The sequence below is a fragment of the Geotrypetes seraphini genome, chromosome 9 (genome assembly GCF_902459505.1).
Source record: "Geotrypetes seraphini chromosome 9, aGeoSer1.1, whole genome shotgun sequence".
Lineage (NCBI taxonomy): Eukaryota > Metazoa > Chordata > Amphibia > Gymnophiona > Dermophiidae > Geotrypetes > Geotrypetes seraphini.
The window spans coordinates 44,678,014-44,702,895 of record NC_047092.1 but is presented as its reverse complement, the minus strand read 5'-3'; the positions used below and the strand labels follow the sequence as shown (position 1 = coordinate 44,702,895).

The 24,882-nt window shown below is 43.7% G+C and overlaps 1 protein-coding gene across 1 annotated transcript; it reads right to left on the bottom strand.

Moving 5' to 3' along the window:
• Nucleotides 1-658: 658 nt before the first annotated feature.
• LOC117366998 lies at nt 659-3,269 on the bottom strand. Its single transcript, XM_033959138.1, has one exon. The coding sequence runs from the start codon at nt 3,244-3,246 to the stop codon at nt 682-684; it is 2,565 nt and encodes an 854-aa protein (XP_033815029.1). The 5' UTR covers nt 3,247-3,269; the 3' UTR covers nt 659-681.
• Nucleotides 3,270-24,882: the final 21,613 nt, after the last annotated feature.

Sequence of the window (24,882 nt, the reverse complement as noted above, 5' to 3'; positions counted from 1 at the left end):
AGAAAAAAAACCCAAAAGTTTCACAAACATGTATCCTATTATTCTTCCATAGGCATACCTTCAGGACAAACTGCAGATTCCTGGCAATCCATAAATTCAAGCTCTGCTGGCTGGTTAGTCTCAGGGTCAGTATCAAACTCTAGCATTTCCACATCAGCAGAGCTGTGAGGATCAGGAGCATTATCCTGGATACCTCCTTCCTGAGCAGGCTCAGGGCAGACTGACTTCCTTCCCCTCAGAGCAGCTTCTATTACGTTCAGCCGGGCACGCCCAGTTCTCTGAGGGGGAGGGCCAGCCTGCAGCTTTTTCCTAACTCTCCCCGGAGCAGCAATCAGCTTTTGCAGCTGAGAGTTGGCAGGAGAGGAGGGAGTGTTCTCAGGCTGTTCCAGGCTATTACATTCAGCATCTTTCACACCCTGGAGCTCAGCTACCTGAGAATTAAAGGGAAATGAACCATCTTCCCTATTCTTTCCCTCGGGCTTGCTACATTGATCAGCTCTTCTGACAGTTGTAATAGGTTTAGACAAACCCCTGCCTGGCACAAACCGAGCTTTAAGGCTAGGGGTGTGACATACCCTCACCCTAAAAATGATGACCGTCCTTTGATTTAAGGAAAAGAGGGTCATCATCATACATTGTCCTTAAGTCTGGCCATGTCATCTGGGCAAACAGGACCTAACGTTAGTAACGTTTCCTTGGTTTATTACCTTTTTTTGCTAGCTCTAAGGTTGGTGGATCGGGGTCTTCAAAGTCCTCGGGCCATCTCAAGATCGGTGGCTGATATGGTTTTCCTAAAGCCTCATCAACCTGACTCTTGGCCCCTTCCAAACCATCCACCCTCTGAGCCAATGCAGCTATCACCTGGGTTATACCACCCAATTCTCCTTTCTGCATGTTTTCCAACTGCTGTCTCACTTCCTCAAGGTCCTGGTCCATATCTTTAAATGTATCCAGAACGTTTTCAAAATGTTGAGCGTGCTGTTCTATTTGCTCTTCCTGCAGTTTCTGTTTCGCCAACCAACCTTCTGTTGTGTCAGTTCTGGTGGTTAGCTCACCGCAAGTATTCTTAATTTCCCTGACACTATTTTGTATCACTTGTTGTTGAGTCTGACTTTCCCTAACTTGCTCTTGGACCACCTTGAGCTGGGAATTCACCTGTTCTATGAGGTTAGTCAGTTTCTCCGCTTCCCTCTGGAATTGGGCAGTGCTTTCATCCCTAGCCTGCTGCCTATTCCTGTCCACCTGATCCGCCCAAGCTTGATCCTTGGTTACTGCTTGAGCTTTCCCTTTGGCCTCCCAATCCTTTCTGGCTGCTGTCAACTCATCTCTTAATTTAAGTATTTCAGCATCCAGGAAGGCCAGCTTAGCGGTCTCAATCCCTTCCTTCGGGTGGAGACTTAAGTCTGAGGGTGTTCCTATTTCCAGTGTCTTCACCCCTGTGGACCCAAATCCCTGTTCTCCCCTTTCTGTATCTGGAAGCCTTACCCGTTGCTCCAACCTGGCGTGCCAAATTCGCTCGCACACCATCTGAGCGATGGGATCCCCGGGTTGGACACTGTATTCGGTATCCCCCTGGTTAACCAGTACCACTGCCAAGTTCCCTCTAAAGTCAGGGTCGATTACTCCCGCAGCCACATCTATGGAGTGTTTTAATGCTAACCCTGATCTTGGCGCCACCCTAAGGTAAGCACCTGGCGGGGGCGACACTTGAATGTCGGTATTTATCAGGGCCCTTCCCCTAGCCGGGATAACTTGGTCATGAGCCGCATATAGGTCATAACCTGCAGCTCTAAGGTATGCCCGTGTGGGAGCTCTGGCCTGCTCTGACAGTGGGACCCACCTAATTGTAGGCTTCCACTGCTTTGGTTTCTGCGCTCGTGATTCACGTGCCTGGGCAGTTCCTACCACCCTTCCTCGATCCTCTGAAGTTCCCCACACATATCCTCCCTGTCTTTCACAGCCCTTGAACCCCCCTGTCTGAGCCTGTACAAGCCAGTCCCGACCCAATATCAATGAGTAGGGTACCGCTTCTACCACGGCCACAGGCAACTCCATTTTTTTTCCCTTATACTGGAGGTTCAACTGTTTGAGAGGGTATTCATAGGACTTCCCATGGACACATGTTATGGGAACCTTCTCCAGTCCTGGGCTTGGGCTTCCCCCTAACTGTTTCCATAACTGTTCTGATACCACCGATTGCTCGGCCCCCGTATCCACCAGTGCTGTTATCTGTTTGTTCGCTACTAAGACCTTTACCCTGTACTCCTTAGGAATCCTAGCAGCCTGTCCTCGGGTTATCATCAGATCCCTGGTAACCCTACAGGTCCTTTGGATATGGCCTGCTTTCCCGCAGCGATAACACCTAAGTGTTTCTTTCTGCTGGGGTTCCTTGGCCTTAGGGAGTTCTGTGGTTCTACTTTGGAAGCCTTGTTCCCTGTCAACCTTCCCCTTTCCACGCATCAGAGGCACAGTAATACGTTCCTCCTCATAGGCACCCTGAGCATCAATATAGGCCTCTGCCACCTCAAGGGTTTGGCCTAGAGTTTTACAGCCCTGTCTTTGCACCCATCCTCGCAGGTTCTTCGGGGCGGACTGCAGAAACTGCTCACGTATCACCTCCAACACTAATGCTCTGGGGTTCCCCAACCATGGGCCAAGCCACCTCTCTGCCAGTTTGGTTAATTTCTGGACAAGCGCTTTGGGCCTCTCCTTATCCTGCATTACCGTCGCCCTAAAACGCTGACGGTAATGTTCAGGCGTATACCCCAGATATTCTAATATATGATTTTTTACTGCCAGGTAGTCATTCGCCAATTCAGGGGCTAATGTCTGAAAAGCAGACAGAGTTTCTCCCGCTAAACAGGGTAGCAGCCTAACAGCCCACTGACCCTGAGGCCAACCAGCAGCAGTAGCTACCCTCTCGAATGCGACCAGGAATTCATCCGGCGCATCGGCTGGAGTTATCTTACACAGATTTACCAACGAGAGGGGGGTAGCTGCTCCTGTGGTTTGATGAATGGCACTCAGTCCTGAGTCACTACCCGTAGCTGGCGGGGGTCTTTGCAAAATTTGCGAAAGTACCTTGGTTTGCTCCCCCATGGCCAGTACCATCTCATCATGTTGACGGCGAGACAGCTCCTGGGATCTGTACCAAAGTTCTTGATTGGTTTTCAAGACAGCCTGCAAGTCCTCGCTTTGTTTCTGTCTCTCCGCTGCCAGGAACGCCATCAGTTGTTGCTGGTCCATCTTCTCCCCGGCCTGAAACAGAAACAAAGAGAAAGACCAACCCAAGCGCGATACTTTTTACTGAGGTAGCCAATCTCCCTCACCCCCCCCTGGTCAAGTACCTTACCAGAGAGAAAGGTGAGTCTACGCCTTTTGTTTTTAGGCCTCCTTGGCCCCCAGTCGCTTACTGCGTTTTTGTCCTCTTATCAGTGCTGAGGTCCTTCTCCGACTCAGGTTCACCACCGGTACACTTGGATCCTTCCGGCCGCGTGTTCCCTCTGTACTCCCTGTCGGAAGACTCTGGATACTGGGCACACCCGGACAGGAACCAAAACAATAAACTAAAACAACCAGCTAACAAAACAAATTAGCCAAAGTCCAAAAACTTTTTTTTTTTTTTTTTTTCCTCCAAAAACCTTATTTTTTTTTTCCTCCAATAATATCAAAAAAAATTTTTTTTTCCAACAATTCTTCAAATGTCCAGCAGGAGGCGCTCTATCCCACTCCTGATACCAATTGTGGACGAGCCGGCGCCTGTGGATAAGGTAGGCTCCGGTCCAAGCACACAAATACTCACACTTGACGTGCTTCCATAAAGTTGGAAGTCCTGCTGGGCTCAATGTTCATTGGTAAAGCATGAAAACAAAAATTCAAAAGAGTCAGTTTTATAGTTCATGCTACAAGTCACTTTTATTGGCGCTTATATTGGGAGCCAACTTCCATTCAGTCTGTACTCCAAGTCACCAATACAAATACCTCAAAACAAAACCAGAGTTGATGAAAAACAGTATGTCTCAGCTCTCATCTCCATATAGGTAAGTAACCAAAACACTTTACACAAACGTTTGTCATCAGTGGCCAAGATAAATCTTCAAAACAATACTGTTATCTTCAAACAGAGAGGCAGTTAGCAAGGTTGCTATTAGCACTGCCTATAGTGCTGTGTCCAAGCCTGAGAGTAAAATAGGCTTGGCCCCAGCCAGCTCCAAAGGAGTTGGTGGGGGAGGGGAGTAAGCGAATCCACCAAAATATCTGTTAACACAGAATGCCCAAATGGCCCCACAATCCCATCCAGATGTACAGTGGATTCTCCCCAGACTTACTTCCTCATTCTTCAGCATTCAAACACAAAAGTAAACTTAACAGAGCAGATTTCTTCAATTAAGGAAAACGTTTTTCCTTTTCAAAAGTTCCCCTAAAGGGAGAAGTTCAGCACTGCTCTCTTTCTTCCCTCAATTGCAAACAGCTGCTGTGAAGCAGTCCAAACAATTTGCTCACCTGAGCTGGAAGAAAAAAACCCAAAAGTTTCACAAACATGTATCCTATTATTCTTCCATAGGCATACCTTCAGGACAAACTGCAGATTCCTGGCAATCCATAAATTCAAGCTCTGCTGGCTGGTTAGTCTCAGGGTCAGTATCAAACTCTAGCATTTCCACATCAGCAGAGCTGTGAGGATCAGGAGCATTATCCTGGATACCTCCTTCCTGAGCAGGCTCAGGGCAGACTGACTTCCTTCCCCTCAGAGCAGCTTCTATTACGTTCAGCCGGGCACGCCCAGTTCTCTGAGGGGGAGGGCCAGCCTGCAGCTTTTTCCTAACTCTCCCCGGAGCAGCAATCAGCTTTTGCAGCTGAGAGTTGGCAGGAGAGGAGGGAGTGTTCTCAGGCTGTTCCAGGCTATTACATTCAGCATCTTTCACACCCTGGAGCTCAGCTACCTGAGAATTAAAGGGAAATGAACCATCTTCCCTATTCTTTCCCTCGGGCTTGCTACATTGATCAGCTCTTCTGACAGTTGTAATAGGTTTAGACAAACCCCTGCCTGGCACAAACCGAGCTTTAAGGCTAGGGGTGTGACAGGGTGCAGACCTTCAAGGGGGTGCAGGCCTTCAAGAGGGGGACAGGCCTTCGGGGGGGGTGCAGGCCTCCGGGGGGTGCAGGCCTTCGGGGGGGTGCAGACCTTCAAGGGGGTGCAGGCCTTCAAGGGGGGGACAGGCCTTCAAGGGGGGGGACAGGCAGGCAGGCCTTCAAGGGGGGGACAGGCCTTAGGGGGGGTGCAGGCCTTTGGGGGGGGGGTGCAGGCCTTTGGGGGGGGTGCAGGCCTTCAAGGGGGGGACAGGCCTTCAAGGGGGGACAGGCAGGCAGGCCTTCAAGGGGGGGGACAGTCCTACAAGGGGGGGGGACAGGCCTTCAAGGGGGGTGCAGGCCTTCAAGGGGGGACAGGCCTACCTTTAAGGGGGGACAGGCCTTTGGGGGGGACCCTGGTTTAGAAGTACACGGAGGGAAGGGGGTGTTCAAAGAGACGTGCATATGCCAAACTTTGGGGGGGGGGAAGAAATAATGGGTCTGAAAATAGAGGAGAGGGAGAGAGATGATGGACCATGGGATTTAGGGAGGGAAGGAACAGAAAGGGAGAAAAATTGGACACAAGGGATGGTGTGGAGGAGGGATAGAGATACTGGATAGGAGGGTAATTGGGAAAAGAAAGGGAGAGATGGCGGACTCTGGGGTGGTGGGGAAGGAGGGAGAGATGCCGGATGAAAGGGTAGTTAAGAAAAGGTGGATCTGTGGAGGGAGATGAAAAAAAGGAAAGATACCAGACTTCCTGGGGAGGGAAGGGAAATGGAAAGGGAGGACAGAGTTGGCAGATGGATGGTTAGCATGCAGAAAGAAGAAAGAAGGAGACCCTGGCAAGCAAGTTATCAGAAGAAAACCAGAGCCTTGGACCAACAAGATTTGAAATATAATCAGACAACAAAAGGTTTAAAAATTAATTTTATTTTCTGTTTTGTGATTATAATATGTCAGATTTGAAATGTGTATCCTGCCAGAACTGGTGTTGGACTGCAAACATGAGCTAGGATTTAATAGAGAGAGGAAAAGTCCTTTTTGTTTCTTTATTTTATTTACACCACAGTGCCAGTGTGGTTAGGAGAAGCCAAAGGGGGTGAAAAAGCTATAAAACCCACCAGGAGTTTTGAAAAAAAATCACCCAACTGGGCAGGAAAATCGAATTGAAAAACTAATTCAACAGGCTGAATCGAATCGAAATTTTTTTTCCTGAATCTGGCAGCATTAGTTTGCACTACTGTCTTAGACTTTAGGACCTGGGATTGGGAAGAGATGGCATCCTCAATACTTTATAATGCAAGTGAAACGAGGATTTGGTCAGACTTTTGAAGGGTCTGCAGAAAAAAAATATTGTATAGGCCGGGGACATGAGACAGCAGGAAATGGGAACTTTTCTTCCTTCTATTCTTGTGAATGGAAAGGCTGAGGATGTCAGAGAGTTCATTTAAAATATGTGCTTTATAAGAAAATATAATAATGTGTTTTATAAAGTTTATAGCATAGCTGGCCTACCCAGTGAGGTGTTCCTAGTGGTGGTGGGGCAGTGTGTCAATGTGTTGAGAGGAAGAGGTGGTCTGGGAAATTCTGCTGAGCAAACTCCGGGCCCATTTCCACCCCCCAGTTAGTCCACTCCACTCAACTGGTTCACACACTGAGTGGGTCTTTGGGTGTTATTTTGGGATCTCCTCCAGTGGTTTATCAGTATCTCCTTCTGGTCCAAGGAAGGAAACTTTGTTATCCTTAGCATTGACCTACAGAATATGTTTGTAACAGCGCTGCTTGTGTGGCATTAGGCTATGTAGTGATCGAAAGAAAAAAACAGACCTTTGCACATTTTTGCACTATATGGTGGGTGTATGAGGAGATTCACATTTCCTGCACAGCTAAGTCCATGTGAAGTTACCTTGTGCTGTATTTGACATCTAGCAAGGTCTCTGTTTGAAAGGAAAGATCTAAACTTAAAAATGAAGTGGCCAGAAGTTATGGTAAAAGCAGATAGTGGAGCTGGTTTTAAGAAAGATTTGGACAAATTCTTGGAGGAAAAGTCCATAATCTGTTATTAAGACATGGGGTAAGTGTCTGCTTGCCCTGGATTGGTAGCATGGAATGTTGCTACTCTTTGGGTTTTGACCAGGTATTAGTGTCCTGGATTGGCTACCATGAGAATGGGCTACTGGGTATGATGGACCATTGGTCTGACCCAGTTAGGCTATTCTTATGTTATGTTCTCATCTGTAGGGGCCTTTGTTTTCACTTCTTATTTTAATGTATTTTTTTTCTGGGAACTTATCAGTGTTTTTTTATAATGGGAACAAAAATGGAAGAGAATTAATGTGTGTGGAATGGGGGGTAACTAATTTCTTCAGCTAAATAATTCAATCCACTTCAAACAGACATAGGAGAACTCACGCACCATTCACACACCCTCCAACCAAAAACGTCAAAAGAAAAAAACTGTTCGACAACCTCCTAGCCATTCGAGCTGCAACACTCGACCCCCAACTCTACAACCAATTGACATCGACCATAGACTGCAAAACCTTCAAAAAAGAAATAAAAACCCTTCTATTCAAAAAACACATAAAACCGCACTAACACAATCAGAACTGTCCCAAGCATCACCTGCAACTACTCCATATGTACTTCTGATGTCATGACAATTCAGACATAATTTATGTTATGTTATGTTTGGAATATAAGAAAATTTTCACTGCCTGTTTCTATTCTGACCATTTATTCCGTTTCATGGTCATTACAAAAAATATTTTTTTACATGGGGGGGTGTCAAAAAATGATGGGCCCCGGGTGCCACATACCCTAGGTACGCCACTGCAATGGGGGGCCTAAAAGGGATATGGACAGTTCTGCACAGTGTTTCTTTTGGAAATTTCAGCTTAAAAGATATTTTTTGAATTTATATTTTGAATGATTACATTGAACACTATGGGAGTCTTTTTCATGAATGGACTGAGCAACATAAGTTATTTTTAAGCAACTTTAAACCATTGTATTGAATTAATTGTGGAGTTTTTTTGTTTTATGCCAGTGATTGAGTGTGAGCTCTGGCCTACATTAGGGTAGACTCTGGTTTACAATGAGGCTTTTTTCTCCACGATTTTTTAAGATTCTATCACTGAGTATTGTTGCTTTTATTACTTGAACAGTGTGGTGTATTTGTATTAATTGGTTCAAGGGATCCTAAGTGTGTATAACTTACAGCAGTGTCTTTCTGGCCTGCAGCACACTAAATTCAGTGCCCCGGCTGGAAGGCACCCGGAAGTGCGTGGACGTTGACGCGATGATGTCATTTGCATTCATGACCTCATCACGTCGACAGCCGTGCATGTGCACAGGCCCATCTGACTGCGACCCACTGGTGGAGGTATCCAAGAGGTGTGGGGAGAGGAGAAGAGACGCCGGCCAGGAGGAAAGTCATCTGTGCCGGCTGACTTCCTACAGGACGTGCCTCTCACCGGTGTGACGACTCTCCTCCTCGTCAGTGTGTCGCAGTACACCAGAAATCTCAGGAGGCACAATGGTGTACTGTGGCACAGTTTGCGATACACTGACTTACAGCATTCTGTGAGTTACATGCTTTAGTGGGAGCCCCCCATGCTTTGCCCACGGTATGTCCCCTTGCAAATATGCACTATTTATTTTATTTAAAAAATTTCTTGCCCACTTAAACCTAAGCGGCTTACAAAATGCAATCATAATCATAAAGTGACATACATACATACAAAACATAACACAGTTCCAATCTACTCATAAAAATATCACTGCTCATTCAGTTAAAAGCTTCCACGAACAGAGTTGTTTTCAGTATCTTCTTAGATTTCTGAATATCCATATCCAAAAGTAATCTCAATGGTCCTCTCAAATTATTCCATAATGACACCCCTGCTATTGAGATTACAGATGCTCTCGCATTTTCATAATGCACATGTATGATAAGATAATTTGAAGATAATCGCATCGCTCCCTCTGACCTTAAAGATCTAATGTGCACGTAAGATAATCTTACTTCTTCTGTACCTATTTTCTTCCAATATCTTTCCAATTTCCTACATTCTCTTTTTAATATAATTTCTTCTAAAACAAAGAAATCATAAAATATTTTGCTTATGAATAATTGTTGGGTATAAGGGAGGGGGGATAATTGACACGAATTAGAATTTAAAGATATATTAAGTCATGTTATAGTATAAAATGTATGTATTTTATGTTACACTTATTGTGAGTTTAAAAATGAATAAAGATTTAATAAAAAAAAAATAAATTGATTCTAAAACCTGATTTCTTTTTTAAAAATGCCATTTCATCTAAAATAAATGTACACACTGAATTCCACATTCTAATTATATGAGCAGTTGCATTTTCAACTTTATAAAACTCCATAACTTTCTGCCAGAATAACATTGGATCTATTTTATCTCTTGACCACCTTTGTTTCATTTTATTATTTCAAGTTAAATCTCTTTCTTTCCAATTATTTATAAAATTTAACCAGATTATAAATGTTCCAACCAATAACTTCCCTTTAAATCTTCTGGATATGACCAGAATCTCATCCCTTTGTAATCTGCCTAGAACCGCAAGGAATTGGCGGAATAAAAGAAACTAATCTAATAAGATAATTTGTAGATAATCACATCACTTCCTCTGATCTTAAAGATCTAAGAGGTTGGTAGAGTCAGTGGCATAGTAAGTTTGTGTGTGTGTGTGTGTGTGGGGGGGGAGGTCCACCCTGGGCTCTATTTTGAAAGGGGTACCGGCATCCATTCTCCTCTCCGCCTCTCCCGCTCCTTCCCCACCAACCACTACCACGCGCCCGCCCACCCCTTCCCTCTGTACCTTTTGAACATTCAGAGAGCGAGCAGCAACCCCAACCAGCTGCTCGTGCCAGTGTCGGCTCTTCCTTTGATGTCACTTCCTGGACCCGTGCCTAGGAAATGACATCAGAGAAAGAGCTGATGCTGGCGCGAGCAGCAAGTTGGGGTTGCTGCTCACGCTCCGAACGTTAAAGAGGTACAGGAGAAGGCAAGGGAAGGGGCGAGGGCGCAAGTCCGTATGGGTGGCAGGTAGGGGCAGGGAAGGAGCTGATGGAGGTGGGGGGTGGATAAAAGGGCGGGGAAGGGTGCTACCTCCCCAGGCGCCTATCTCTCTCTCGCTATGCCACTGAATAGAGTGTCATCACCTGTGTCAAATGCTATGAGATACTGTTGCATATTTAGAGAATAGCACTTAGGTGACCTACTGGCATGTATGCATGTGGGTACCTACATGAATATATACACTTCTCCCTCTGTATTTGCGGTTTCAGCAATTACGGTTTCGATTATTCGCAGTTTTTAGCTTGCTGGCTCCTCCCCCTCCCAATTACATCAGCTTGCCTAGAGAAATCGCTGGTTCCAAGCGTTTACAGAGGAAAATCGCTGATTCCCAGCACTTTCTTCACCGTGTTTTGCCTCTCCTTCAGGAACAGGCCAGGTCTCCCACCATGTTATTTGCGGTTTCACCATGTTCACGATGGTTTTTAATAGAAAACCGCGAATAACACATGAAAAAGTTATTTGCGGTTTTTCTGTATTTGCGGGTCTGTTAATCCCCTATCACAGTGAATACGGAGGGAGACGTGTACTAGTATTCTAAACATTTACATTCACAATGGGCACATAAATGTTAGCATCCAGTTTATAGAACTGCCCTCCCACTGTGCTCTGGTTTTTGAACACCTGTTTATATATTTATTTATTGGGATTTACTAACTGCCTTTAGAAAGAGATTCACCCAAGGCAGCGTACAGCAAGTATAATTCAATATAAAACTTACAATTTTGCTAACAGCATAACAATAGTAAAAAGACCAAATATAAATACAATGAATGAGGTAACGTCAAAATCAGTAAATTGAAACTTATTAATAGGACTACCATGAAAAATGTCAAAAACGTACTTAACAGCACTGAAATTCAAATAAGAGAGATATAATCAGGGCAGGATTAACCAATACGCCAAGTAGGGCCCAAAATGGTCAGGGGGGCCCGATGAAGGAGGGCATCAACATTGTTTTTTCCAAACGGTGACGGGCTCCTCCAGCATCGATCGGCAATGCGGGCCCCACCCCGATCGGCAACGCGGATCCCCCCATCGACGGAAAGTAAGACAAGCAAGCAACACGGGTAAGAAAGGCAATGGGAACTGTAATTGTGCAAGCAGTGCTGCTTGCCCAAAGCTTCCCTCTGACGCAGCTTCCTGTTTCCGCCTGGGTGCATGGTGGGGTGAGGCATGGCAGGGGGCCCAGTGTACTTGTGTGCCTAGGGGCCCTCGACGAATTAATCCTGCCCTGGATATAATACAACTAGACCTCTCCGCAGCATTTGACCTAGTTGACCACACCATATTACTACAAATACTCGACACCATAGGGATCTCAGGCAAGGTCTACAATTGGTTTCAAGGGTTCCTCAAATCAAGAACCTACAGGGTAAAGTACAATGATATAAAATCAGAGCCATGGGCAAACCCCTGCGGAGTTCCACAAGGATCACCACTCTCACCTATGCTCTTCAACCTCTTTCTCTCCTCCCTAGGAGCCACTCTAGATAACCTAAATGTCACATCCTTCAGCTACGCAGACGACATCACCATACTCCTCCCCTTCGACCCATCAGATACCACCACCACAACAAAGCTGGAAACAACCTTAGATACAGTAGAAAAATGGATGATGGATCACAAACTAAAACTAAACTCAGAAAAAACAAAATTCCTCTTGCTCGAACAGGCCAAAACGCCTGCCATCACAGAACTGAAAATCAAAAACACCAAATACCCAATACAACCCGAACTAAAACTCCTAGGAGTTATAATAGACAGATGCTGCATAATGCAGTCCCAAATCAACAAGACGACCCAGAAAGCTTTTCTAACCATGAGAAATCTACGTAAAATCAGAAAATTCTTCAACCCAGCACAATTCAGACTAATTGTCCAATCCCTAGTCTTAGGTCTGCTGGACTACTGTAACTCCCTCTATCTTCCTTGTCCAGCCACTATGATAAAAAGACTCCAGACCATACAAAACACCGCCCTCAGACTGATCTACTCACTCAGAAAATATGATCACATAACTACTGCCTTCTTAGACTCCCACTGGTTACCCATACAAGCACGAATTCAATTCAAATTCTACTGCCTATTATTCAAAGCGTTACATGGCTCTTCCCCTTCCTACCTAAACAATCGCTTAAACCAGATCTCCACCTCAAGACACAGAAGAACCCCAAACCCTTTTACCTTTCCCCCACTCAAAGGCACACTACGCAAGAAATTGTTTGACAACCTTCTGGCAACACAAGCAGCAAAACTCAACCATACCATCTCCAATCTGCTGACAACATCGGACGACTTCAAAACATTCCGAAAAGAAATCAAAACCCTGCTTTTCAAAAAATTCATCCAAATATCTTAACCATTCTTCACCTACCTCAAGATATTACGTCCCCAAATAACCCACCTAAACACCTTCCAAGCAAACAGACCCCAAAAATTAGATGGTAATCTTACCTACTCTAACAATATTCTCTTTGTCCATATCACACAGTTCGGCACTGTCATTTTACTATCCAACCCCTAAATCCCCTTAGGAATCTATCCAGCTATCTCTCCTCTGTCAAAAAAAAAAAAAAAAAAAAAAAATTGTATCTTCACTGGAAAATGTCCAGTCAAATCTTTTGTAATCCGCCTTGAACTGCAAGGTATAGGCGGAATAGAAATCCGTAATGTAATGTAATGTAATATTAAAAGGGAAACATAATACTTGAAGCATCTAATAAGCACAAATCAGAGCATTTGGTAAATCTCGATTGAAATTATATACAGGTTTCCAGCCTATCAGTGCCTTTGTTATTTCTCTATTCAAAACTCCATGCATATGTTGAATATCAAGTCCTGAAAACAAAATACAGTAAAACCTTAGATTGCAAGTAACTTGGTATGCAAGTGTTTTGCAAGACAAGCAAAACATTTGATTAAATTTTAAGTTGATATACAAGCAAGGTCTTGCAATACAAGTACATACAGTATACACGTGCCACATCATCACAACTGAGCTGATGGTTCTCTCTCTGACACTGCAGGAGTGTAGTGACTGTTCTAAACAAGCGAGGTCTTGCAATACAAGTACATACAGTATTTTGTATTAAAGTTTTTGGGTTGTGGAGATTCCATTATTTCTTATAGGGAAATTCACTTTGATATACGAATGTTTTGGATTACAAGCATATTTTTGGAACGAATTATGCTCGCAAACCAAGGTTTTACTCTAATCTTTCATAATCAAACATTTTGCCACTTCCAGCCCATCTCATCTCGCTGATTCCTAAGATGGATGATTGATAGCTGTCAAATCCTCTAAGAAATTGAGCTAGCTTGCCAGTTCAGTATCATGTTTATACAATTCTGAGTTGTCAGCTGGTGCCGCTGATTTTGCACTCAGCATCGAGCTTTTCATCAGGAGCTGAACTTCCTTTTGGCTTTCATTCAAGCCCATCATAATCGAGGCTGAGGCTTCATCAGTGGGCCAACTTTCTTTGACCTTGACTTTTCTTGCTGTTTCTGTAGCAAGGTCGCTTTATTACTGAGATTACTGTCATAATAGAGACTTCTTTGTCTTGGTTGGATTTGTCCTTGTTATGAGGAGCCCCTGTTCCACATTAACATGGATTTGAAACAACCAACATGGAAAATATGCTAATGAGCAGCGTACCAGGCACATCTTTGCTAAGCAAGTTCATTCATTACTCATAAGCGATGATGCAAATCATATAATGTGGTCTGAGGTAACGTGATGACAGTACTGTATGAAATCATCTCTAAAGCATCCATTGAGCTAAAACATAAATATATATCTATGCACAAATAGATGAAACACCCACAACTCTCCTTTTCTCATTATATCCCCAAAATCCTTCAAAGTGGAGAATCAACTGCACTGACAAAAGAAGGATTAACTAGTTTTCAGATAAGGTCCCACATAGTGCAGGTCATTTAGACAGACCACTGAATTCTGTAAAAAATATGTGTTAGCTTCAGAAAAGAAGGAAAACAGATCAATAAAATTGAAGCGGGGCTGAAAAGTATGAAGTATACAATATACTGCAAGCTTAGTCTTAGGAAAGTAATTCAGAAGGGGCTTATAGCATGTATACACAAGAAACAGTTTGGTAAGCACAAATAATACCATTTATGTTTTTAAGTCACACAAAGAACCATGTTGTACAGGGAAGCCCAGAAAACATATATTTTTTCTCTGGATATAATAGGCAGATGTCAAGTTTTGTTAAAACTATAATTTCAGCAACGTGGTGAATCATTTATAGCACCTTTGTCAACCATGTAGAGGTAGAGGTGTCAAATTGCAATCCTGAAGGGCTACAAATCTGTCAGGATTTCAGGATGTCCCTAATGAATATTCAAGGTGTACATTAGCATACAATGGAGGTAGCAAATGCAAATTTATTTTATGAATATTCATTAGAGCAGTGTTTCCCAACCTGTCCTGGAGGACCCCCCAGGCCAGCTGGGTTTTCAGGATAGTCCTAATGAATATACATGGAGCAGATTTGCATGCCTGGCACCTCCATTATATGCAGATCTCTCTCATGCATATTCATTAGGGCTATCCTGAAATCCAATTGGCCTGGGGGTCCTCCAGGACAGGGTTGGGAATGACTGCATTAGAGGGCATCCTGAAAACCTGACTGGTTTGTGACCCTTTGAGATTGCAGTTTGACATCTTTGATTAAGAGGTGTTAAGAAAGCGTAAAGGAAGTTTGCAGGTATCTTTAACAACACTCCATCACAGCAGCTTAATAAGCAAGGACCTGCCAGAGAGGGCATTGTTCAGTGAGGTCAGAGCAGGGAATATGGGGTTCAGACAGTCAGCTGCACTCTGCCCGATACTTGTCCATTCTCTGCTCAAAACAAAGCCCTTTTGCAGGGGCATACTTCTCTGTATTATTTTCACGTACTTTATCTGACTTCATGTACAATTTTTCCTTAGTTACCCTTATCATCTAATGCACAGGTGTCAAACCCAAGGCCTGCGGGCTGAATCTGGCCTGCTTGGACATTTTATGCGGCCCGTGGTCCTATGCCATGATATCTAGATTGGCGATTAAAATAAAACAAAACCCAAGATAGACCAAGTTTCAAGTTTACAAATTATATTAAAAGCTTGATATCCCACTATCACAAAATGTCTAGGCAGCTTACATTAAAAATAGAGAGGAGGAAAGAAGATAGATATGACACGGATGTGAGGGAAAAGGGGGAGAACTACAGTGTTTTATACAAAAGAAGGAATATCCCTATATTCAACCAGTTGTGCCCTATCAGAAAACAGTAGGGATTGCATGAAGGGCCGTGAGGGAGGAAAGTTAGGTGTAAGCATCCAAGAAGAGGAGAGATTTAAGATTTTTCTTAAACTGTTTTAAAGATGTCTGAAGCTGGAGATGAGATAGGAGAAAATTCCAAAGTTCTGGTCCCTGAATAGAAGATGGAGCTATGAATAGTGTCTGAGATTATATGGCGGAAAGTGGTGACGATCAGGCGATTTTGGTTAATTGATCTAAGCGTTCTGGATGGATAATATGGTGTTAAATGTCTGCTTAGAAAGAGGGGCATTTCAAAGATGTGAATCTTGAAAATGAGTAATAAAATTTTGTAGGTTATCCGGTGTGAGATAAGGAGCCAGTGTGCAGATTTTAGTAAAGGAGTGACATGGTCAAATATTCAATGCCTGGTAATAAGTTTAATGGCCATATTTTGGATGAGTTGTAATCGTCACGGAGGCCAATCCAAGTCACAAGTACCTGGCAAAAACCCAAACAGTAGCAGCATTCCATGTCACATTAAGAGTTGAGGGGAGAGGAGGTTGCAGGTAGAGAAGGGGTAGGGAACTCTGGTCCTCGAGAGCCAGCATTCCAGTCGGGTTTTCAGGATTTCCCCAAAGAATATGCATTGAAAGCAGTGCATACAAATAGATCTCATGCATATTCATTGGGGAAATCCTGAAAACCCGACTGGAATACGGCTCTTGAGTGCCGGAGTTTCCTACCCCTGAGGTAGAGCACATGAGGCAGAGTTTATAGAAAGAGCCTTGTACTACTGAAGATATCTGAGGTGTGAATGAGATAATCATCTAGTGTAACTCCTAGTACTCGTGTAGTGATATGTCATTGAGAAGAACTGGGGAGTACAAACTTAAGTTCTGATTTTTGCTAAATAGTAAAGATTTTGATTTGCCAGTTTTTAAAAATAGTCTATTATTTATGAGCCAGGTGGTCAAGTTTTTAAGTTTCTCATTAATTGAAATGTGTGATTGGTTAGAGGGATCTATGGTGCAGAGGATTTGGATGTCATTAGCATAGATAAAAGTAGTAAAGTCCAGTGATTGAAGAATGGTAAGGAGTGGAGACAGGTAAATGTTAAAGAGAGTAGAGGACAAGATTGATCCCTGCGAGACTCCAAAAGGAAGGTTGAATTGTTTCAAAGAGTCAGACTCAAATGAAACTGTATATGAACAGTTAGTGAGATAATATGTGAACTGATTTAATACAGTTCCATTTAATCTGATTTCTTGAAGACTTAAAAGAAAAATGGAATGATCTAACAGATCAAAGGCTTCAGATATGTCAAGAGATAGAAGAACAGTGGCCAAAAAGTAAACAGAGTGCTAGGAATTATTAGAAAAGGGATAGTAAATAAGACCAAGAATATTATAATGTGTGCTCCATGGTGTGACCTCACTTTGAGCATTGCACTCGTTGTGCGATTCTTTGTTATAAATAAACAATTACAAAAAAAAAAAAAAAAGATATAGCAAAATTAAAAAAGGCTCAAAGAAGAGAAACCAAAATGATAAAGGGGATGGAACTCCTCTCATATGAGGAAAGACTAAAGAGGTTAGGGTTCTTCAGCATGGAAAAGAAACGGCTGAGGGGAGATATGATTGAGGTCTATAAAATCCTAATTGTGCTTTTAACATGCTGGCTACTAATGCTGCTTGATTCACTAATTTACTTTAGTGAATCGATTCAAATCGATTTGTTTTCACCAAAAATCAGACTCACCAATTCAGTGAACAATCCTTTTCCCTGGTGAGGGCTGACATACCTCCTGGGCCTCCTAAATCATCATCATCAGCAGCAGCAGCAGCAGCAGCGGTGGTATATGGCTAGCAGATGCAGGCTCTGAACAGGCTGCTTGTGGCCTGCCCCATCAGGGTCTTCCCTCTGCCACAACACTGATAACATCACTGATGATGTGGCAGAGGGAAGCCCTGGTGGGGCAGACCATGAACAGCCTGTTCAGAACCAGCATCTGCTAATCATCGACTGCTGCCACTGCTGCATTAGGAGATGACAGTATGTCAGATCGGGGTGTGTGTGTGTTTGGAAGAGCTGCATAGGGGGATGGAAGGAATGGAAAGCTACCTCCAAGGGGGATGGGAAGAGGGACAGAAAGCTGCCGCACCAGGGGATAGGATTGGGATGGAAAACTGCTGCACATGGGGGAGGAGAAAGGAAAACTTTTTGGACATGGGGTGGAGCAGAATAAAGGAGTGCAGCAAAAAGGTAGAAAAGGGTGATAGGGAGAAATCTTGCATATGGTGGAGAGGAGGGATAAATGTTGAACATAGGGTGGAGGGTAGGGAGTGAAGGTGAATGAGAAGAGAGAAAGAAATATTTCACATGATAATGGAGGGGAGGAAGGGAGAGAGAGAGAGAGAGGGAACAGAGAGGTTAGACCCATGGCACAAGAAGGGGGGAGAGAGAGAAAGAGAGAGAGAGATGCTAGACAGTGGGAAAGAAACAGAAACATTGGATATGGCATTGGAAGGGAATATACAGAGATGGAAGATGGATGGTGAGCACAAAGAAGAAAATGTCAAATGGGCAGGAGACCCTGGCGAGCGAGTTAACAGAAGACAAACAGAAACCAGAGCCTGGGACCAATATGATTTCAATAATACAATGACCAGACAACAAAGGGTTGAAAAAATAATTTTATTTTATATTTTGTGATTAAAGAATGTAAGATTTGAACTGTGTATCCTGCCAGAGCTGGTGTTAGATAGTGAGCGTGAGCTAGGACCTAACAGAGAGAGGAAAAGTCTTTTTTGTTTATTTTGTTTACACCACAGCGCTGGTGAGGGGTTGGAGAGGGAAAAGGGGTGGGGAATGGGTTGGGTGAAAAGGCTACAAAATAAACCCACCAGGATATTTGAAAAAAGAACAACACTCAATTGGACAGGAAAAGCGAATTGAATCGAAAAATCGATTCAATAGGCTGAATCGAATTGAATCGAATTAAAAATCTTTTCCCTGAATCAGACAGCACTATTGGCTACTCCTCACTTCTAAGGTCTGACATCTCTCTCTTTCCCTTTAATTCTCTGTGCTCTGACCTGGCATCTCTTACTCTATACTCCCCAACCCCCAACTCCCTTCAATGAACTGCAAACCTTGCATGTAAATTTTATAGCATTGAAACCATGCTGCCTCCTCTGCCATATCTTCCCTGCTGGGGCAGATAAGGATGCTATGCCGGGGGGGGGGGGAGTGAGAGATATAATAGTGGGAGGGCTGAAGAATGAGAGGTCAGAGGAAGGGAAGGTCAGAGGAAGGGAAGAAATGCTGGACTGATATAGGGGAGGAAGAGATTTGGGGACTTGCAGGGGTAGGAAGTAGAGCAAGGCTAGACTCTAGGGGAGGAAAGAGACACTCAATAGACATTTGATAGTCCTGGGGGAGAGGAGATGCTGGGACTTGGAGGAAGAGGGAGAAATGCTGATCCTTGTGGGGGGGGGGGGCAAGGAGGGAAGAAGAGATGTTGGTTTCTGCTGGTAGGGTAGGAACAGGAGAGAAAGACGAGAGATGCTAGCACCTAGTGGGTGGGGAGCAGAAGGGAAAAAAGAGAGATTCTGGACCCAGAGTGGGGATGGGGGACAGGAGTGAAGGAAGAAAGATGCTGGCCCCTAGGGGTAGGGTACAGGAGGAGGGGAAGAGTAAAGGGAGAAGCTGGACAAGGAGGAACAAGGACACACAGAGGTGATGCTTAATAGGGGGATGGGATAGGGATACAGAGGAGAGATGCTGATCAGAGGAAAAATAAAGGCACAAAGAAGGGATATACTCAACATTGCAGGAGAATAGGGGTAGGGGCAGAGGGGAGATATTAGACAGCATGATTAGGGATGTAGAGGGAAGATAAATGATAGACACTGAGCAAGAAAAAACGCCAAATGGAGATGAAGACCCTGGCAAGAAAGTTAGAAGAAGACGACAGAGGAAAGCAGCAACTGTGACCAACATGATTAGAAAAATAAAAATGACCAGACAACAGAAGTAGAAAAAAGAATATTATTTTCTATGTATTCATTTGAATATGTTAATTTTTAGGAATGTACATATGCTGGAACTGGTTTAAGACATGGATGGGTCCATGTGAGAACCCTAATTCATTGAACCTAAATCTCCAATATAGTGGTGATAAATCTCCAACTTTGCATCTCTGGAGAAAGTCAGTCTTATTCACAGTAGCACACAGAGTTTGCCAGCCGCACACACAAACCACGTGCACATCCACCCACAGGGTTTGAGTAAGAGAGAGGCAATGTCAGTGATAGAAATGGTCAGAGAGGACGAGATTTTAGTGTGGAATTATAAAGGGGGAATAAAAGATGGAAATTGACAAGACAATATGACTGATCATTAACTGAAATGCCAGATATCAACACCTGACATAAACACACAGGTAGACACACAGACACACAGGAAAACACATGCCTTATATAGCCACTGTCACCCTGACAAGACTCATTACTCGTACCTTATTTTTTCAGTGTATCTTTGGAACTTTGACACTTTTAAATAAAGTCCATTTAGGAACATCGTCACTCCACAGTTTTTTTTTGGTTTTCTATGGATTTTCTTCTTTGTGGATATTTTGGGGTCAATTTCTTTTGTTTTTCACACTCAAACCATGAGCGCCAAATTTATTCTGTGTTACTCTATTATTCCCTATGAAACACTACACACATTTTGGAATTACCTGCAAAATGGCTTTTGTTATGAAATGCTGCTTTCAGTACTGTTCTTCACACATCAGAATATGTTCTTGCAAGAGTTAGTTAACAGACAGGAATTTGTGCTAAGGATAAATAATTCAGAAAGCCTGCAAAAAGAACACTTCCCTCCGATTGTCTAATTTGATCAATTTACAAGGCAAACAACGGTGATCTGAAATTAGTATGGCAAATTGATCTTACCAGTAGGGAATTCTTTTAATGTGGGCGTATTGATTTCTGTGAATCCTGTAAATACAGTACAAGAGTATACTTCAAGCGTTACTTCCGTCTGCCTCTGTGATTAAATGCCTAGCTGAATCCGTTTCTTTCTGAGACCTGCACTAGTGGGGGAGGGGACTATACAGATCATTTCTTAGTTTCAATTTACTTATATGCCTTAACCTTTAGTGCAACTATATATTAGGTTACGTTGCCTGGAATGCCAATTAAGCATGAATAAGATATCATAAATATATCTCATCCCACAGGCATCTTCAAAATCTGTTTCAATGAGATTTCAGCAATACATTTCTAGCACAATTTATTGATTTATGAAGAAATGAAAGAGATAATTTTTTTTCCTGTTTCTCCAAGACAGTTTTTTGTTATTGTTGCTGTTATCATAATGATATTTCTGCACTAACAGTTGATGGTTTGGTCAACCGTGATGGTATAAATTAGGAAAAAGGTTTAAAAAAACAAACAAACCCCAAAACTACTATTACTACAATAACTCCCTCCAAGGGTAGTGGATGGGATTGCATACATCTATGAATTGGAGGGCTATGCTGCAGGGCAGTGGTGTAGCGAGGATGAGAATGCCCATCCCCTGCCCTCTTCTCCACCACTCATCCCCATCTGCTCCTTCCCCACCCCTCCTGCTTTGTGCGCATGCCCCTTCCCTTCCCCCATACCTCATTAACGTACCCGGTGTGAGCTGCAATCCTAATCTGCTGTCACGTCCTAGGTGCAGGTCCAGGAAGTAACGTCAGAGAAGGAGCCAACGCTGGTGCGAGCAGCAGGATGAGGTTGCTGCTCACACTGGGAACATTACAGAGGTGATTGTAGAACAGAAGATTGGATAAACTAGTTTGTAGTTTAATAGTGTCTAAATAACTTTAAAACAATACACTCCCCCCTCCTTCAATATTCATGGGGTTAGGGGCAAAGCTGGCCCGCGAATAACAAAAATTTGCAAATAACTTTAGGGCTAACTCTGACTCAACCCTGGCTTCCTTCTGCCTCCTGGACCCCGCCACAACCTTCTTAGGGCCGACTCTGACCCTCTCCCAACTCCTGGACTCCTCCAAAACTTACTTTGTAAAGCTTGGTGGTCTAGCAGTGAAGCAGGGCAGGAGTGATCATCCTAAGCTCCTGTCCTGTGCAGAGCCAGGAATAAAAATGGCTACCATGAGTTTCCCACTGTAGACTATAGTGGGAACTCAAGGCAGCCATTTTTGTCCCCGGCCACTTATAGAATAGCATTTAGAGCCAATTTTCATACTAAACTTTGGATATGAGGATTTATACCAACTGAAACTTGGTGTAAATCCTGGCACATAAATTAGGTGCGTATCCCCAGTATTCAGTAATACTGTGCACATCTTCAGTAAACGCGCCTGACCCACCCATGCCCCTCCCATGGCCACACCTCCTTCTCAGTTGGGCACTAAAAGAGTTACACATGGGGCTAGATTCACAAAGCAAACCGATCGTGTACCAATCGGTTTGCGACCCCTTAGCGACCAAATTTCCCTCCAGCCTGATTCACTTACCTCTCTGCCGACCATCTTCCGATCCGCGCATGCAAAAGAGGGGTGGGACATTCAAAAGTAGGGAAGGCAGCGATTCACAACACAATCAATCCGATCCAACTAGGCTGGCCGATCAACTGAAGAAGCGACTGCTGGGGACCAGTCGAAACCTTCTTTCCGACTGGAATCCCTGCTCTCTGCCCTGCAATCTATCCTGCCTGCTTCCCCCTGAATGCCGCCCTGCTCGATCTTCCCCCGAATGCTGCCCTACTCAATCTTCCCCCTGAATGCTGCCCTGCTCTGCCCCAATCTTCCCCCTGAATTCTGCCCTGCTCAATCTTCCCCCTGAATACCGCCGTGCTCTGCCCCGATCTTCCCCTAATCTCTCCTGCCCTTCCCCAGCCTGCGAGCCCGTTGTTTTAACCCACGGGTTTAAAGCGGGTTAAAACCACAGGCTTGAAGGGCTAAAAACAATAAAAAAGATAAAGTAAAAAAAAAAAATGGCCACGGCTCGGACGGGCATGCGCAGACCATCTACAGATGGTCTGCGCATGTGTGCGAATCGCACAACAGCGATCTGTGCAGGCAGATGGGGGCGTTCCTCCGATCACCCCAATCTGCATATTGGGGCTTCACGAATTTGTTAGACCTGCCCGGATTGGGTCCGATAGGGCAGGTTAGTGAATCTGGCCCATGGATCTTTACAGAATAGCATTTAGTAAGATGCGTGCATAAATCCTAATTGGAGCTAATTAACTGCAGTAATTGTTAGTGCCCAATTATTGCTAGTTAGCGTCTTGTTACTCAATTAATTTGCATGCACGACTTGGCACACACCCAAATTGTGTCGTGCAATTTTGGGCACCATATATAGAATTGCTGGGTTAATGCATGGTAACTGATATAATAATGCAAAACCCCTTAACGCTGTTGTGTGCTAGCTCTAACTGCATGAAAATGAACATTCAACATAGTCTGACAAACAGCAAATGGAACTTTGTAATTGAAAAAGTGGAAACCATTGATCAGCTGCTTTGTGGATGTAGTAAAACATCCAGGCTGAGCACAAACGTCATGGCAGGATAGCCATAAGGTTCCGCTGAAACTTGTGTGAGACGTATGACTTACGTAGGTCACGCTTTGTTGAAAAATGAGTACAGTGTGTCTATTTTTAATTTAATCCCATAGGCTTATACTAGATTTCCTTGTTTTCTAATGCTGTAATCTTCTGTTTGCTTCTATGCAGTCATAAAGCTTTCTGCTTTGATTCATTCCTGTAAAGAGAGTGTGATCAATTCTATAGCATTCATCTGCTCAGTTGGGTGTAATAGGAATTGCATTTGCATGCAGTTGGTTTTAGTGAAATTACTATTGAGCCCCCTCTTCCCAGATGGGTCCGCAGCAACAGGGAAACCACTATTGATTTAATAATTATTCAGACTAGAGCCGAATGGAGAAATGTAGCAAGATATTACCCTGGTAACATGCTACACAACTGTTATTGAAGTGGGAAACGGCAAATGGCGGTCATGCATGACTTTGATAGCAGCTAACATATTAGCACAGCTCATTATGGAAATTGCCTGTAATTCATTTTCATTTGCTTGCTCACAACTTGCCAATAAAATACCAAATTCATGCGTAAAGGGATTTGTAGAAAGAGTTTTAGAAAATTCTTACCCGTTAATGATTTAATAAGAAGTGCATTTTTAAAGACTGGAGATAGCAAACTAATCATCCGTCTAAAGATTACAGGACAGGTTTAAGTTTCAAACAGTAAGGCTTGGATTCTGTAAACGGCGCCATTATCGGCAGCTGCCTAAAAAAAAATGGCCATTGGTCAAGTGTCAATCACGCAGTGGCGCCATTTGCAGAATCGCAGCTAGGTGAAAGGTATCGCCAGAAATGTAGGCCAGGGTTTTTAAAGGCCTACATTTCAGGTGCCTACCTGTCATGAGAATCACGCCTACAGAGACGCCTTATGACGCCTAACATAGGGTTGCCAGATTTTCCAATCGAAAAATCCGGACCCCTAGACCCGCCCCTAGGCCCGCCAAACCCATCTCTGCCCTGTAACGCCCTAATCCTGCACCCAGTCCCACCCTAGCCCCTCCCTAGCCCCCGCCCCCTTCTGCCTGCTCTTGCCGGGCAGGGAGATAATCCACGCATGCGTGCATTTCCTCCTTGCCTGATGATTTGAGGAGGCTTTTCAAAGCCCAGACAAAGTGCCGGGTTTTAAATGCTGTCTGGACCCCCGGACATGTCTTCAAAAGGAGGACATGTCTGGGGGAATAAGGTCTTCTGGTAACCACGCCTACAGTGGCATTAGGCGTCATAAGGCACCTCCATAGGCAGGATAAAGGCAGCCTTTTTGGAGGCTCCCTTAGATACCTCCTTTTTTTAAAAAATTGTATTTTAATTATTTTTTAATTGCCACAGCCATTTAGTGTTCTGATTAAACCAATTAAGTTAGGTGACAGTAGGGCGCTTACCATCGCTTAACTTTGGGCGCCGTTTACAGAATCGGGCGCTAAAAGCATAAACATGTTTTGTGAGCCAGTTTGCATAATTTTAATGTGCTGCATATATTACTGAAGGATTTATGTTCTTTTAACTTTAAGAAAACAATCTGCAGAATAACCTCTAGACCTTTGCTTGAAAGCACACAAGTTACAGTGCTTTAAGGACATGTTCTGCTTCAATATATTTTAGTGAAATGCACATTATAATGGCGTCAATATTTTAACACATAATTCCAGGTTGGGGACAGATGAAAAATGTATTTAGAAAGAATAGCAACCAAGATAGTAAAGGGGATGGAACTCCTCTCGTATGATGAAAGACTAAAACAGTTAGGGCTCTTCAGCTTGAAAAAGAGACGGCTGAGGGCAGATGTGATTGAAGCCTACAAAATCCT

Excerpts from the sequence above, each read along its gene's own strand:
- LOC117366998 (XM_033959138.1), bottom strand. The coding sequence starts at position 3,246 with ATGGACCAGCAACAACTGATGGCGTTCCTGGCAGCGGAGAGACAGAAA.